The 17,708-nt window shown below is 35.4% G+C and overlaps 1 protein-coding gene across 5 annotated transcripts in view; it reads right to left on the minus strand.

The window, feature by feature from the left end:
• Positions 1-17,708, minus strand: part of LOC129236073 (V-type proton ATPase 116 kDa subunit a 1) — a 34,958-nt gene that overhangs the window by 6,318 nt on the left and 10,932 nt on the right. For 2 of the 5 annotated variants that reach the window (XM_054870267.1, XM_054870266.1), the window contains exons 5-8: positions 15,375-15,541; positions 5,369-5,495; positions 841-1,999; positions 446-663 (exon numbers count right to left, since the gene is read on the minus strand). In XM_054870267.1, coding sequence (XP_054726242.1) covers positions 446-663; positions 841-1,999; positions 5,369-5,495; positions 15,375-15,541 — 1,671 coding nt within the window. Of the gene's footprint in view, positions 1-445; positions 664-840; positions 2,000-5,368; positions 5,496-6,175; positions 6,218-14,067; positions 14,166-15,374; positions 15,542-17,708 lie in introns of all 5 variants that reach the window. The other 3 variants (XM_054870268.1, XM_054870269.1, XM_054870270.1) reach the window with 3 other exon arrangements.

Consider the following 17,708-nt stretch of genomic DNA (forward strand, 5'->3'; position numbering starts at 1 on the left):
ATTAACTACAAATTAATTTGGCCCAATTGCGCGCTGTAGTAAATTTACAAAATTATAAAAGTGCGCTTTAACGCATAATTTCTTAAAAATCGGCGAAAAATGTATTTTTGAATATAATGTTGCAGTTTCTTTTTGGTTCACTGTAGGTATGACATTCAAAATAATATTTAAAGACCAGTTTTTCATTGCATGCGCAATTGAGGTTATTTTTTTTCCAACTCCTGCAAGATTGGACATATAAATTAAGTTTAACTAGTGAATGCAGTGAACTTGGAATAAAAAGCCTGGCCCTTATTTGTAAATTATTTAGTTAAATTTTAAATATAAGTTAAATTTGGAACTTTTTAATTTCAGAATCTCACTGTTTTACTAATCTTCAATGAGTGCGAAGAAGCGATGAATGATGATCACTTAAAACATATAAATTATACAGCTTTCAACCTACATTTGCCTGTCGACGTTGTTGAATGATCTTTAGCGGTTTTCCGAGCAGCATTACTGGTATACAACACAAAGCAATGAAACGAAATAATTTCTGGAAGAACGACTGGCCACCAAACATGTAAGGCTGGCAGCCTGGGAGTGGAGTTTTCGGAGTGTTGCCCAACACCATGTCGATAAAGGTAATTAAAATTGAAGGAGCGCAATAAGCCGAATAAGGAGCTATTAAATATCAAAAAGAAAAATGTTTTAATAAATATTTTCACTTATATCTAAAAAAACGTTAACAATTTTTTTCTAAACTTCGTTTTCCATTAAAATGTTAAATATAAAGTTCAGCTCACCGAAGAAAAATCAGCGCAGAGCGATTTCATAACAAAAATATAAGCAAGTACTTACGAGCATTGGACGCAGCGTATCTATTCCATTTGATAAACATCAAAAGTGCCAAATAGAAAAACATCATAATCAAGAAGACCAATTGTGGTATGAATTCGTAGAGCAAAGCATTTCGGTTCTTGAAGTAGGTGTGGTTGTGCAAACTCAATGAGACGCCGAAAATCATATGAACTACACCAAGTATAATTGAGATCTTCATTTTGTACGAATTCTGAAAGATAATCTTATTGGCTGTAGCCACCTGCCAAACGGGATCCATGCCGATCGGATAGGGGTCTCCTTCATAGTCAATAGTACTTGGATTCAATTGTAAATGCTTATTGTTTAACACCGTTGTCTTATTATAGTTGACATGCCAATGAGAGCCAAATATATTCAAACTTTTCGAGAATACATCATTGTAAATTAGACCAGTGTACATAGAGAATACACCCATTAGGAATATTATGTAACGCCCTCCAAAAAAGATGTTCCAAATTTCATTTGTAGTCTTCTGTGCTGCCAAACCTTTCTCCTTGCGTATCATCCATAAACCAAATAGTGCCATAATGGAACCGTGTCCGAGATCACCAAACATCACAGCAAACAGAAAGGGAAATGTTATTATCGTATACGGTGCTGGATTCATTTCACGATATGAAGCGACTCCATATGCATCAATTAGTGCTTGAAAAGCTTTGGTAAATTTGTTGGTGCGATTGTAGGTCGGTGGATTTTCAAATGTTTGCATACGATTTAAAATTGGCGGCACTGAAGAACCCGAGCGTTCGGTGCCGCGTCGCAATGCCAATTGTATAGTCTCGATGTCCAGCACCGGTACCCAGCATTCGGCGATTAGACACTTTTGTGTCACATCCAAATTGAAGAGATTCAATGTATGATAAATAGCCTTTATTTTGCGCACTTTGACAAACCAGTTCTTCAAGTTCTTGGCGGCAGCGACTAGGACGCGATGACGATGATCTTGCGTCTGACCGAGCACGGTATTCAAATCTTCAATGCGTGTCATAACACCCATTGCCATTTCACGCCGATCGGCTGGTGCCTCTGGGCATGGATATAGGGTTGCACGGAAGCCCTCACAAATTTTTTTGACACGTGTCTTCAATTGATCACCTTGGAAGAAGATGATAAATACAGATTTGTACACTTGGTCCCCCTGTAAATTGGAAAAAAGAGCAAAAAGTAGAGATGATTATTTGGATATCAAAAATGCATTACACTCAAAAAAACAAAAAAAAAAAAACATAAATGATGATTATTTTTTCGATATTAATGGGGATATGCACTGTAACTTTAGCGGCCTCCGTAGCCGAATGAGTTATTGCATGACTACTTTTCGGGTGTGCGTAAGTTCAAATAATTGAAGTTTTTTCTAATAGCGCTCGCCCCTCGGCAGGCAATGGCAAACCTCCGAGTGTATTTCTGCCAGGAAATAGCTCCTCATAAAAACCATTTGCTACTCGGAGTCGACTTAAAACTGTGGGTCTCTTCATTTGCGGAATAACAGACGGGCACCACAAATAGGAGGAGGAGCTCGGCCGAACACCTAATAGAAGAGTACGCGCCAATTTTTTTTATACAATTTTTTTTAAAACACTTTAACTGGCTTGTTTGGCACGAACTATTAGTCAACATTACCAGCTAAAAGTAATTCTCTTTCACGGAGAGTAAGAAAAAAGGACTCGAATTGAGGAAGCCAATATGTTGACTTATTCGGTATGAGTCTGACGAGAGGTTTCTAGCCAAGTACAATATCCCACTGTTAGGCCATCCGCCTTATTCGCCGGATCTTGCACTGTGAGACTTCTGCATGCTTCCTAAGGTGAAATCTGATTTAAAGGCATCAAGATTTGAAAGAAAAAGCAACTCGCGCCCAGAAACATTTGACAGAAGAAGTCTTCCGTGGAACATTGTACGAAAAGGAAGGTGTATATTATTTATATTTCATATAAATTTCTTCACTAGTTTGTGAAGATGCTTTAATTATTTAATAAAGAAACTTTACTCAGCGAAGCGCGAAATAAACCGAATATTGCCTGTGGAAGCGAAATTAAAAATATAAAACGGACTCGTCCGATTAACAATTCAAAAGTATAATATATAATAAAAAATTTCACTTTTCGTATATATTGGGTGTTTGTTTTTTAGCTGATCTATGGTTTGACAGCTGAGAACGGCAAACTGTGTAGATATTTCTGTTCAATGAAGTTGGGCAAGTCCTCATGAATCGTTTAACACTAGAAAAACGCTTCCAAATTGTGAAAATTTACTTTGAAAAAAAAAAAAATAAAAATAAAATAATAATAATAATAATAACGTTATGCGAATTCCATACAGCACTGGCGGCATCAACGGTCCTTATTTATTTCGAAATGAGGGAGAAGCTGCCGTTACGATGAATGGCCAGCGCTATCGAGCCATCCCGTCGAAAGTTTTGTTTTCAAAAATTAATCAGCTAAACATCAAAGACATTTAACAATCGATTTATTAGACTGATCGAACTCGTAGCCGCAGTGGACATTTCACCTCTGAATTCTGGTATCTATTAAGTATGAATATCGATATCCCGAAAACTAAACGAATTACACTGTGCAGTTCTAACCAGTTCTGTTGTATGCAGTACAGTGTACTCTTATGTATACATATATACTCCAATAAATATTACGGATCTATAATAACGCATCAAAACACGTCCTTATTCGCATTTAGCGTAAGTTATACCTACATACCAAATTAGTAAAAAAAAAAAAAAATCTTAAAACTCACACAACTCTATTAATTTTAATTCAATTACAGTCAAATATAGCTCATTCGAAGAAAAAATTAAATTACTATAACAGTAGTGTACTAAAAAAAATCCTCAATATCGGATAATATCGTAAAAATTATGTCAAAGTTGAAAAAATAGAGAAAAAATAAAAAAATTCCAAATACTTCCGTCTACAGTCTCGGCAGTTGTCATTTCAGAAAAATTGTCAACACACTGTCAAAAAGGCTTGTTTTTGTTCTTTCGAACTAAAAAAACAAATTCGAAATCGGATGGAAATTGACGAAGTTAGGAGTGATTCTTCACATCAACCTACTGAAAAACGGTTTTATGGCCATAAAATGAAATTTTGGGGGTGTATTGGAAATTTCTCCTATACCATTTTGTTTAGTTTTTCTATAGCCATAAGTTGTGCTAGGTCTCCATAAAAGTATATTTAATTTTTTTTTTTGTCACACAGTGTTATTTAGTTTTGTACCAGCTACAAAGGGCAGAAAAGCTTTTTTGTGGGATTAATAAAAAAAAGGTTTTATTGAGACAATAAGTTCTTTCTTGTTAAACCTTAGTCTCTCGGTAACTAGAATATAGAAAAAAATACTAGTTATTAATTTTGAGCCACCCCAGATGCCTCTCAATATAAAGGGTGCATATGTCAGTTGAGAGCATTCACATACATATGTGGCTATAACTTTCCGAAACCATTATTTTTCTTTTTATTCTTTTTCAGATATTTAAGACTTGAAAGACTACAACTTAACTCAAGAAACAAATAGACCTGCAGTTATCGTCGCTATAAGCGCAAATCAAACCGATTTAGAAATCTCCAATTTTCTTAAGCGCGCTCGTTCATTTAATGCGTTCATAACATTCGCCGTAAATTGGAAGCATCAGGAGGCGATGCAGAATCTGTGCCGAAACGAAAAAAAAAGACGAACGTTCTGGCACTGTTTGACCTACAGAATTTATTCAACAAATGCAGGCGAACAATGAGGGCTCTTGCGAGGGAAAGACGTAAGAAAGACGTATCCGTCGAGTTGTTCATGAAAATATCGGGTATAAATCCTACGATATGCGCAGAAGACAGTTTATGTCGAAGTAAACACGAGAACAGCGAGTTATGCGATCAAAACGTCTTCTAAACAGAATTAAACAAACAGAAGCGCCTGAGCTGTTATGATTTTCTTCCGACGAAAAAGATTTTGACTTAGACCAAAAGACTCAAAGGATTGGTTAGCACAAAGCTCCGACTTTAACCCCCAAGTTGGGCAAAAAAATGTTAAAGTGCCAATGAACTATGGAGCACAGCAAGCGTTGAACTCTATTCCTTTGTAGAGATGCCAAAAGTTAATGTAAAGTTTATCTCGCAGGTGTGAAGAAGTTTTAAAAAATAATGGATACTCAACAAAATTAGTATTTTGGTAAGCAATATAAAAAATTTTAACAATGTGAAATAAATTATTTCTTTTTCTTGCAGATCGATAAAAGTGAGCTATTTCAGCGTCCTGTTCAAAATGTAATGAAGGACGATCTTTTGAAGTCTTTATAATTGCAGATATTGAATTGTTATTTATTTAGCTTTTGGTGTGTTTTGAATAATACTGCAATAAAAGAATAGATTTGTGCAAAAATAACTGTTTTTCTAGGTCATCAAGTAGAAATAATTTCCATTAAATGTTATTGTGGGGAAGTGCGCTTTTCGCTGTCCTGTATGTATCTTTATTATTATATTATTTGTATTTTTGTTTTTTTATTACTTACATTCGACGGATCTTCCAGTGGTGATTCAATCATGGCTTGACGCAGAAAAACATTACCACGACATGCGCGCCACAACATTCGCTCAAATGCGGCCAGCCTCTCACGCAAAATTACACCAGCAACAAAACTTCAGAGCATATGAAAGAGAAATTCGATTAGTGCAAATACAAAAAACAAAAATTAACAGTTTGGTATGTGAAATAAAAACGAAATTAAATGGAAATGTTGATTATTTACAAATGCAAAAACTAAACTCAAAAACATTAGTCATAAACCATCGCAAATGTGGCGCTTAGGCATTATTTCTCTCTCTCCTTTCTTTTATTTTTCAACAACATCAACTCGTGATCGGCAATCATGTGATTAATAAATAAGAGGTGTAAGAATGAAAGTCAATGTACGAACGTGTGTATGTTAAAACAAAAACAAAACATCTTAACAAAATGTGCATGGAAACATTATTAAGAATGAAAATGGAATCAACTGCGCATGCAAAAGAAAATTACACTGAGAAAAAATTTACATGGTTCGACCATTGGGTATGGTAAGTAAGTGATGTGATCCTTGCATTGGATGGGCATATATCGTACATATATATGTGCATATTGCTGTGCATACATATACATATGTACATACATACATTCAGACAAGCAAGACTGCTATGAGTAGATTATACACGATTTGGGACTTGCGTGCGTCTACAATTCACTAGCAAACAATGTATTTTGGTCTTAAGCCATATGATTTTTTTTATTTTATTTCTATTGACTGATAAAATTAAAAAACAAAAATTGTTGCAGTACAAACCATGGGAGATAATCTTCGCGCTCATTGATCTTATCCAAGTAACTATAAGCCAGCGCATTTTAAGCGCATTTGTATGTGTATATGGAATGGAAGAATATTATTGTAGAATTTATTCACTTGCTACACTTTTGTTATTTGGCTTTGTTGTTATTGTTCTTATTTGTTCTTGTTAGTGAATTTGTTCTTATTAAAAATAGGTATATGTGGGTAGTAGTGATTCGTTTGTTGTGAAATGCGTAAGTGTAGAATATATTGTTTTTTTTATGCTCAATCTTAGGTCTTTAATTATGTAAATATAAGTTTTTTTAGGTTATGGTAGGAAAAATCGAATTAATCATTTGTCTTAAATGCTTTATATGCTTTTATTTGTTCACTAATTTCAACAAAAAAGAAATACAAATTCGCAGTTTTTTCTAACATTATTGGGTCATATCTATTTTTGAGAAAAAGAGTTGTGCTAATATTTTTCTACCAGTCATTCAAATGCTTTGCTAAAGGGCAATCCCAAGCGTAGTTAAAAATCACAAGTTGCGACTGAATGAAACTGCAAAACTTGCATAATTGGAATTAGGACTCTTGGGCATTTTTCAAACGTTTGAATAAAGGCGCATTCGTTAAACAACAATTTTTTGTGCTTTTGATTGTCACGGCAAAGTAGAAAACAAAGAATGAATTCGTCTTGTTTCATTCTGTGCTGAAAGCCACACACGGCGAAAGAAAAAACAAATCAGCTGATTTTCCGATACCACCTTTAATAGCTTTGCCTTGGTTTGAAAATGAAATTTTTTGGAACCAGTGAAAAATTATGTACATAAGAAAACTATTTATTTTAATTCTGTATTTAGGTTTAAAGATCTTGAGCAATATTTTCATGAAATTTAAGTGGGTGCGGTCGCGTAATTTATGATGGATATTTTCATCAGCCGTAATGTACTCTTACATCAGTTTTAGGGTTACTCCACTTCTTGGGGCATTAAATCAATTTTTAAATGGCGTGTTAGTTTCTGGAGTTCGATTGAAATAAATACGAAGTTCAGGGCTTTGATTCCTTTTCGAACGTCAAGCGTGAAGTGATGAAAAATCAGTCTAAACTCAAAAGCAATTCTGCCGAAAAAGACAGCATAAAATTACAAATATTCTCATATGCATTAAAGAAAGTCCAAAATTATGGGGTATGTTGTTGTTGCAACAACACACAACATTCCCCATAATTTTTTGGAGATGCTGCTAATGTGACAGCCTTGGCCAAATTTATGTGAATCCGGCAACCAATTGTTGTGGCAAGGCTAAGGTGGAGACGGTAATAATTGCATGAGCCAGAATTTTCTGAAAGGAAAAATTGCCTACAGTTGAAACAAATGTTATTTTATTTCTTGGCATTAAACACTAAAACGCAGCTGATTAAAAATATACATTTTTTGCGTTTTCAAATATGACAATTCAACTTTTACAGCACTGACGGTATTATAATTCCGAGGCTCGGCATATTTGATATTATTTTAACTAAAAAAAAAAATTCGACAAAAATTTAACTAGAAGTTACAGATCGACTTTACAATGAAATCGTCCATAACGAGCATTCGATATCATGCACAATGACGAGGTATTAGTGTTTTTAATAAAAATTAACGACATCTTTTTTATAATTTATAATTATAAAGAATGCAATTGCAATGATCGATAAAAGCAGCAGATCAGCAGCGAAAGCAAAACTATTTTGGTTAGAGAAAAAATATCCCAAAAAATATTTTATTTTTATATAATTTTCTATTAAATATTATGCAATTTAAAATTTTTGTTTGCCAACAGATTTTAGTATGCATCAGTTTAGTGTAATTTAGTGTCATTAACCTACATTTGGTATAATACAGTATATTTACAGTAACTCGAAATTTTTTCGTACAGCACTAGCAAATTGAAATATTTAATATATACAGGGTGCTAAAAAACAAGAAAGTTAAATATTTTGGGGGGTAATAGTATGGACCAATTAGCATGGGGCCGCAAACTAACGGAAAGTTGTTGTTGTAGCAGGAATGCTGCTGGAGTGACAGTCCTTGGCTGGATATAAATCTGAGTCATTTCGGTAACGTAGAACCGACTGCCGTGGGAACGAACTAACGGAAAGTCTCATAAAAACTTTGTTTCATTCTTTTCTGTCATTTTCAGTAGGAAATTACCGTCAATATCAAAATCGAGGTAAATATTATATTTATAGAAAACTCCATTAGGTTTATTTACGTATTCACCATCTCCTATTCGCATATGTATGCGAAATAAGTGTCAAACATCAAAAAGTCAAAGCTCAGCATTTGCAACAGTGTTGCAAAAGTTTTAAGTGCTGCAATAGTGCCGCCAGCCCAGATTCTTTCTTTTTTCCGCTCCTTTGTCACTACCATATTTTCATTACTCCTTTTTTACTTGTACATATATTCTTATCATAGTTGGCTGATGTTCTATTATATTATTTGTGTTGAATCCGAAGCAGAATTAAATGATCATCAAGTACGCTCGGGGCTTTTGCCATTGTTTGCAATGATGCTGAAAATCTCCGCCATATTGTCAATCTGCTTTTACTGATGAAACTAACATATGTAGCTTAGCACAAAATGAAGTTGTTAATTTTCACAGTGCGCATATTTTCGCCGATGAAAATCCCTATGCTCTAACGGAATCTGTACATTAGACACGTTTTATTTCACTGTTACTAACGTATAGAGGTATAAAAATCTTCCGCAGAGTCTTCCTTTCAAACACTTCAAGGGACGCTTCATCGGATGTTGTCATCGTCCAAACTTCTGGACCATACAATAGGAAGGGCATTATGAGAGCCGTCGAGAAAGAACTTCGTTGCTCAATTGCCTACTTAGTTCGAAGTAGCACTTTTTGGTAAGAGAGATTCTCCGTTGCATTTAAAAGCTGGCGCTGGCTTAACAGGCGCTGCATACCTTAATTTTCTGCAGAACACAACAGTTAATCTTTTGCACGACCTTCCTTTTGACCGAAGGCAACCAATGGTGCTCCAACTTATTTTTCGATTGCCGTAAGAAAGCATTTACACCAAAGCCTTCCATGCGATCCTGTAGTATGGCCTTACAATATTTATTATACGCAATATATTTGATGAAATATACAGACACCACCATTTCTTATGGGTTTATATTTTCGAGTCATACTTTGTGTTTATTTCTGCGCAAGTTGTGGCGGTAATCGGCACCAAGTCAGCCGAATTCGTTTTGTTTACTGTTTGACCGTGCAAATTTTTTCTCTTTGAATTTTTGCTTAAATATTGTCCAAATATTTTGAATAGGATTGTCATCAGGCGACTGTGAATGTTAGATGAATCTCATTTTGCTGTTTCGGATTCGATGCTTAAGATCGTTGTTTTCTTGCAAAATCCAAGGTTGGCGAGTTCTTCCAAACATTTTCGCAGCTGACGGTAGTAATGCTTTTTGGTAAATTTTATTCATCAAAACTGCGTTCAAATTGGTGGCGAACCCAATATAAATGCCCAAATCCTTTTCCGGAGAAGCAGCCCCAAATATGAACCTTAACTGGATGCTTAGCAGTTCGTTGAAGTTGTCGATTATCAGCAGAACACCAGGACCGACGTATGCCACTATTCGTCCAAAAGAAAGACTCAAACGTGAATATTACGTTTGTCGAATTCCGGTCTGAATTTGCTTTAGCACATAGAAGTTTTTTCCCCCTCAATGTGTAATAATGAGAGCAGCGGTTTTTCAATGTGTTCCAGAATGTGAGGTCCTATGCTCGTCAGCGTCATCGAATCGTGTCTTTGGGTACCATAAATTAAAACACTTTTCCTTAAAAATTATTCAGCTTCACACAACGATAAGTTCGACTTTGTCACAAACAAATCAATGATCTTCGTATTTTGCTTTGGAGAGGTATTTTTTTTTTGTGTTGGGCCACGTCCGGGGACGCCGTCAACCTTTTTCATTTCGGTATATCGTTGCACCCATTTATTTATGAAAATCTCGACATCTTCCAATATTTTGCTACAGATGCACGTGGGATTTTTGTACCGTTAGGGTGTGTACATAGCAACACTGCTTCAAATCGTTTTTCATACACTGGTCTCATTTGCTAAATTTCTCACAAAACTAACAAATTGCACTGCGCGCATTGCGGAAAGTGTACGCCTATTTAGAAGCATTTACTTTTCTATACCGGAAGTCTAAGTTTGACTTTTGCCGGTTACACTTCTATTAGACAGACTGTAAATTTTTTAGGAAGGAATAGCTTGGCATATCTCCAAATCCATTTAATTGCGCGCCCATGTTTTTGAAGACTTTTTTGCTTCTTTTGGATCTCCTTAAATATTTTACATTCCCCTTTAACACCCTGTAAATGAGTAATTATTGCTCAGAAGTAACAAATTTGATATCACAAAGGTGATTAAGCTTATGATAAGACGAATTTTAGTTGCAATACTTGGTTTTCATCTTCGTTAATCGCATTACAAACATTCCACTCGTTACCTTCACTAAATAGCAGATAATAAAAAAATGATATTCGACTCGTGTTCACAATAATAACAGCACGACATTTTGTAAAATGTTTACTGTTAAATATTTTTTTATATTTTTATAAAAATATAGTTCATTCCAAAATGCATTAAGCAAAAGGAAGTCAACATCTTATTTACGTTTATTTGACAATTAAAAGGTAAACCAGACACATATCTGTTTACATTAACCCACTTTTGGCTTTTGTTCATGTATGGTGCGATGAACTATATGAGCTATGCATACATTTGAAGGCATTATGGCTTAGCGAATTAAGACACAAGGGCTGCACTTGTTAGGTCGAGTCGTGTGTTTAGCTAGTTAATATGAATATCAAGTGCTGTTGACAATTAATCTCCAGAAACGGAATCAGAGAAGGCTAGCCGTTCCCACGACAGTCAGAACACAACCCGGATTTATATCGAGCCAAGGACTGTCACTCCAGTAGACTTGCCGGTAAATGTATGGGGAATGTTTATGCTGCTACAACAACAACAACAAGGCGATCTGGCTGGCGTGTGACTGGAAGGCGCTTGCAATTACATGCTAAGCATTAATCCAAATGAACTCATTCACATTAGGAACTGTACATATCAAGGAAAGAATGCTTGGAATATTTTGGCTCTGTGAGCAAAGCATACACAGCCTGCTAAAAGGTTAATTTTTTTTTTAAAGTTCATTCGAAACAAATGCAGGAGCAGCGAAAAGTTTTTGATTCGATTGAATGAACAATTTTTTTAAATTCGAAAAACGTATGAGGTTCGTGCAAAGTCAGAGAGATGGCACTACTGGCGTGGTTGTCGAGGTTCTTTTTAGTTAGTACCATCTCTTGCAAGAAGACATACCAAATTTCAGGCAGGTCGACCAATATCTTTGTGTTTGGCATTCGTTTGAGTTGCGGAAGTCGAGTGATTTTCTTTTTCTATCACGACAGCGCACCAGCTCACACCTCAGCAGTTGAGGTCCCAGATGTCAAAGAAATAGAGTTCCAACTCGTTTCACATCCTTCCTCCTATTCTTTAGACTTGGCTCACTTGGTTCCCTCGGACTACTATTTATTTCCTAATTTGAAAAAAATTGCTGGCGGGAAAAAAGATTTTATTCAAACGAGGAGGTGATTACAGGTGATTACGAATGGCTATTTTTCGGACTTGGACCAAACCTATTAATCGGTAGGGATCAACAAACTAAACCAGCGTTGGATGAAGTGTATAAGCGGTGGACTAAGTGTATAAGAAAACTATGCGGAAAAATAAAAAAGGTTTGGGTACCCCAAACAATTAAGTAGTTTTATAGTTTTATTTTTTGCACGGACTTTTCAAACGGCCCTCGTACATATCAATTTAAAGTTGATACTGGCAAGACTGTTGTGTCAAATAAACGTATCAAAAGCAAATATGTATGTATATATTGATTTCAGTATGTTTATACAAAGTGGGGCAAAATTAATCATCCATTTTTTTTTCAAAATGAAAGTTTTTAATTTGACCTTTATATGCGGTCTATTGCTTGTCTGTTTGTATACTGCAGCTGCCTACTACAAAAGTGTCAAATATGATACAGGTAGGCCATATAACCATTTAGGTTAGGTTAGGTTATGGTGGTAGTCGGTCTGTAGGACCAACTCACTTAGACCTTACATGTATGTTTTGATACCACTGTGCGACACGGGAACCTCATTCATTTATCTTCATGAAACCATTTTGTGGCTCTTATGAAGCGCATAATTGGTCCAATCCCCATACGCTACAGTTTCGTAAGAAAATTGAACAAATATTTATCTAGAAAACTTGATCTGATTTTAGCTAAAGCAAGACAATTGCAGAGGATGTGCTCAACTCTTTCTTCCTCTCCTAATATCAAGAAATGCCTTGAAAGGCTAAGCAGTTCCTTTGTCTTTTTCTTGTTTATTTGCGCCCACAGTAGCCTAGCTGAGCCAGAATAGAGAATGTGCCTTCATCTCTCCGACGCCATTTCCAAAATATATAAATCTTCCGATAGGGTAATAAATTTCGAGTCACCTAGTCACAACCATATATGTAACTCAAAGTTTCAAACTTTGTACAAACATTGAAACAAATTGGAATTAAAGAAAACTTCAAAGTTTTTAATCAGGATCTTCTTTAATTAAGATTCTGGGTATGTCATTTTGCAGCCCATTAAATTGTGGGCTAAAATTGTGAAAATTTAAAGAGAAAGCGTCATACCTATTTCTCCATATAATTAACGACGTTTTCTTTTTTATATGAAACAGACCGTAAGCGCAAAAATTGTCAAAAATCAAAACCATTTTTGAGATATTTACAACTTGAACTTATTTATTATTTACCAGAAGTAAATGGGACATGTTGTTGTTCTAGTCATTTCCTATATACGGGGAATGCTGCTCAACTGACAGTCCTTGGCCGGATATAAAACCGGGTTGTTCCGGTTACGTAGAACCGACTGTCGTGAGAAAGTCAATGGGCTATAAAACTGCATGCTTGAAATTTGTTTTAGAATTCTGATTAAAAAGTTTGAAATATTGATACAAATTTATTGCGTTGAGTTGACGAGTTTATTAAGGCAGGCACCCACTTGCCAAGGATGAGTACGTCGAACATATGTCCCCCACTCTTAGTTTTGAAGACGGAACTAGAGGAGGAACTAACTCTGGAAACAAAGTGTATATGGGAAGCCTCGACCTCCCACAGGATTGCGAAAATAATCCTATGAACTTGCAACAACTTTTTTTCATTACTCCCAAGGAAGGTAAGTAAAATATTGATTGGAGTACCGATGGGGCATTGTCTCACTCTATATCATGCAGCTAAAATGGGATTGGTACAGAAAGACGCGTATAACTTATACGAAGATGAAAGGGATGCGTTAGAGCACTTCCTTTGCCACTGCCCTGCTCTAAACAGAAATCGTTACAACTGCCGGGGATATTGCTGACAAAAGTTTAAACTGTTTATTAAAACTATGTTTAGCAGGACATCAACAACACTGGTAACACTACGAACCCTTGTGGTCTATGCCAGCTCTATTCAGATCAGCCAGTTATACCTGTACCTAACCTAACTTATTATGATTGCCAAAATTTTTGTTTGAAACTTTAAGTTATATTGTTTTTGTTGTAGTTTAAACTATATTTTTTATAAAAAAATAAATAAATAGTTAAAACTTTGCAATATGTCTGGCTGAGTTGCATTTAGTTTATGAAAATTTGAGTTTAAGAATGCATTAACACTTTTATTATTATTTTTTCTTATATTTTTAATGCTGTACGTAGAATGTCTCGAGCTACTGCGTATATATTTTATTTTTATAAAATTGTGTAAGCCTTTGTTGGTATTAATTTCTTAATTTAGTAATACATACCCAAGCTGAACTGGTCCCATTGAGTGGCCAGTTCGCACTTCGTCGGTGATTAAAGCGCGTGTCATCGACTCAGTGGTGGTATTGAGACCACCCTCTTGCTACAAATTTCAAGAAATATACAAATTGTACGCTATATATTTGATTGCTATAAAAAAATATATGTAGAATGAGCAGAGACAATTAAAGTTAAAGCAAGTAATTGGCCTATAGCTGCCTAATCACCAATCACCATCACCCTAGTTGAATGTTATTATTTTCGAATTGGTTGTGAAAAGTGTTAACAATAGGCCACTATTTGTTAGTTGAGGTAGCAATAATTGCATCTAAGGATTTAGTATACATTCTTGATTATTAGATTATAGTTAGTGATTAAATTCAAATAGCCTTAACCAGTTGCGGGATCCGATAACCAACGAAAACGCTTTTAGACTGAACAGCCATAGTGAGTGTACACATTGGAGAATTCAATAGGTATGTACGTATGTGGGTGGAAATATGTAGTTGTGACTTTAGAAAATGCCAACAAATTATATGTGCATTTTTATGTATGTATCATATATCATAATTCACTGTTATGATCGATCAACGTTTAAGAAAGATATTTGAAAGCCAACACCATTTTACAAGTTTTCTCGATGAACGGCCGGGACACGGAATGGGTAGAGAGCGACCATGGAACTTAAGGAAGAAGGATGCAGGATGACACACATACTTGTATGTATATAATATTTACATATGTATATATGTATGTATGCACTTGGAGCCTGGTTTGGAAAAGCTTTTAGTGCTTTCCACGACTTTGCAAGCTTCTCCCAACCAGGCTAGAATTACCCGCGAATATTTTCCAGCAATGAAAAGCGCATTTACAATGACACATACAAAATATACAAAAAAGATGGTTTAATACATAAACAAAACAACACAAACAAGCTAAAAGAACAAACACAAACAAAAGAAAACATATAAGGTACTGAAGTTATCACAAGAGTAAGAAAATAATGTGAAAACAAACGTCGATTATTTGGCGGTGCAAAGTGCCAAAGTGCATTGAAGTGAGTAAGGTGAAGCGAACAATTGGCGGTTTAAAGTTCCCACTTTCGATATGAAACGTTTCCAGTTCGTTATGAATTTTAATACAACGTTTCTGAGTTTAGTTTTTGCAAAAAATCATATTTTAAAGACATGTTTCAATAAAGCTTTGTAGAGTGAGTTTCTGTTGAAGTGTATGCTTTGTTCAACATGAATGCATTGGTTGTTGTTGTGGAGTTTTGATGTAATTTTTTCTTTTACTTTTTTTTCATATTTACCCGAGCTTCAAATTTTGTCCCGGCTGACTGGCGCGTACGCCCTCTTCACCCAGCAATTGCGCCTGCTCATCCTCGTTTTGATTATCGGCCATCTGTCTCCCGTAACGCCAGCGTGATTTAAAGGTAGTAGTGTAGGAGGAAGTATTGTAAGAAACTGTAGACACCGTCTTTACAACGCACAAACGCAAAAGAACCGAAAAAGTGGACGCACGCATCGATGGACGGGAGTGGTATGGTGGGATAGTTGATTGTTGGGTAATGGGATATGGGATATGGGATACAAAGCGGGAAGCGTATAAAACATATGCACACGAGTTGGTTGAGCAGTTTTTTTCATGTTGTTTGTGGCCAGTTTGAAGTTGGAAGTTTCGTGAGAGTGTTGTGTTTATTAGGTTGATTTGATTTGCAGATAACGAATGTGAACGTAACGCAGTTGAGTCAAACAAATTAACGGAAACGAACAAAAAATAAACAAAAAATTTTTTTATAACTCAAATTGAAATAAAAAATTAAAAATATCTAAACTAATTTTTTTCGAGTGGATTTTAGTAGGATGCAAATTAAAATGCTAGCATTCAAAGGAAATACAGGGTACAAAGAATTGTTTTGAAAGAATGAAGCAGGCAGCGTTTATGAGACAGTCCCAAAAGTGAAAATCACCATAAAGAAAAAATGTATCAATGGGTATTTTAACATTTAATAGTGTACAAATACAATAATAAAAAAAATATATATAGAGAGAAGTCTCGTTCTATTTTCATTAATTAACTTTTAAGAGAACTATTAGTTTAGGTTAGGCCTCATAGCCTCATAGCTCATTGTGATGCCGCGTGGGAAACTTGTCCTTATCTCTCCTAAAACCGGTGTTTACTTTTCAAAAATTTTAGAAGATTCCTGATTTCCACATTACTGAGATCGTCCAATTCATTAAAGAATTGTCTACCTAAAATGGTGAGTCTTCGTCTGCATAGTGCAGGACAGTGGCACAAAAGGTGCGGTATCGTCTGTTCCTCTTTCTCATGAAAACTCCTCAGAAAACTATTAGGTCTGCAGGCAATCAACACGAACTCTAATTATTTAATTTCAGGGTTGGGAAAATAATACGATTGGAAATAAAAATTCCCATTCGAAAGCAATCAAAACTGTTTTGCATTCCGATTCTGAAACCTTTGCTCTGTATACATGTAGAAAATGTACGCTAACAAATTTTTTGAACTCATCTTGGTAACGTGATATCCCTCCCTAAACTTTCTAGAAGCTGGTTTCATTAGGACAAAAAAAAACATAAAACAAAAATTGTATAAGAATAGGAGAGACCCGATAGCAAATCTGCGGTAATATCACAATAACTTAGTACTATACTTGCCCTAACCACTGCGACTTCTTCTCACATACACCCCACCAGGCGAAATCTTTACTGGTGGGGTGTAACCAAAAGATGTTTAAAAAACTCATAACTCTCGCCAAGAATAAACTGAGAATGCTCACGGCCATTCTAACAGGTCATTGTAAACTGCGCAGTCATCTGCGCACGATCGTGATATGGTCCACTGATTCTGCGACCAATCAAAAAAGACTCCAATCCTCTTTCTTTTTAAATGCAGCGCTATAAGGCGGAAAAGGTTGAGAAAACTTGGCCATTTGCAGCCAGAAGAAGGACACGTACGCTTAATCCAATCCAACTCTATGTTAACCCTCCGTTGGACACCTTTTTTAAACCTTCGGTTGGGCACCCGGATCTGGCCATTTTCGTCCTGCTCGAGTTCGAGTATCCTTTTTAAAAGTTTATTATTATTATTAAACTAAATTTTAGCTCCCTGGAAGCTCAAGTCGTTAGCTACAATAGAAATATGTGAAATTCATGTCCAAAGTCGAAAAAGTCCGACCAGACCCGAGTGCCCAACGGAGGGTTAAGTTTAATAATAGAGCTGGATCTGGCTGAGGTAATGTATTGAGTAAAGGGTATAAAAGACCATGAGATCGAAGTGAAAACGTCCAATACATCTAAATTTCTATTTTTATACGCTGTTGCAATGTTATAAGCACACCACTTTTGTTTTTTATAAAAATATATACAGTTCTTACCACAATAACAATTTTGTAAAATATTTTCCAAAATTTCATTAAAACCTTCAACTTTTTAACTAGAATTTTCAACATTTTTCAGAATATGCTGTTTTATAGTTCAAAGAATTTTGGTATAAAAAGGACCTGAATACAAAATACGGTTGATATTTGGCAATTTTTTTCTCTTTGATGGTGTTGAGCCTTCTCTTCCGCATGGGAGGGTAAAAAGTTTAAAGTTTTAATCAATTTCGAAACATATTTTTTAAA

The sequence above is a fragment of the Anastrepha obliqua genome, chromosome 1 (assembly GCF_027943255.1).
Source record: "Anastrepha obliqua isolate idAnaObli1 chromosome 1, idAnaObli1_1.0, whole genome shotgun sequence".
In the NCBI taxonomy this organism is placed as follows: domain Eukaryota; kingdom Metazoa; phylum Arthropoda; class Insecta; order Diptera; family Tephritidae; genus Anastrepha; species Anastrepha obliqua.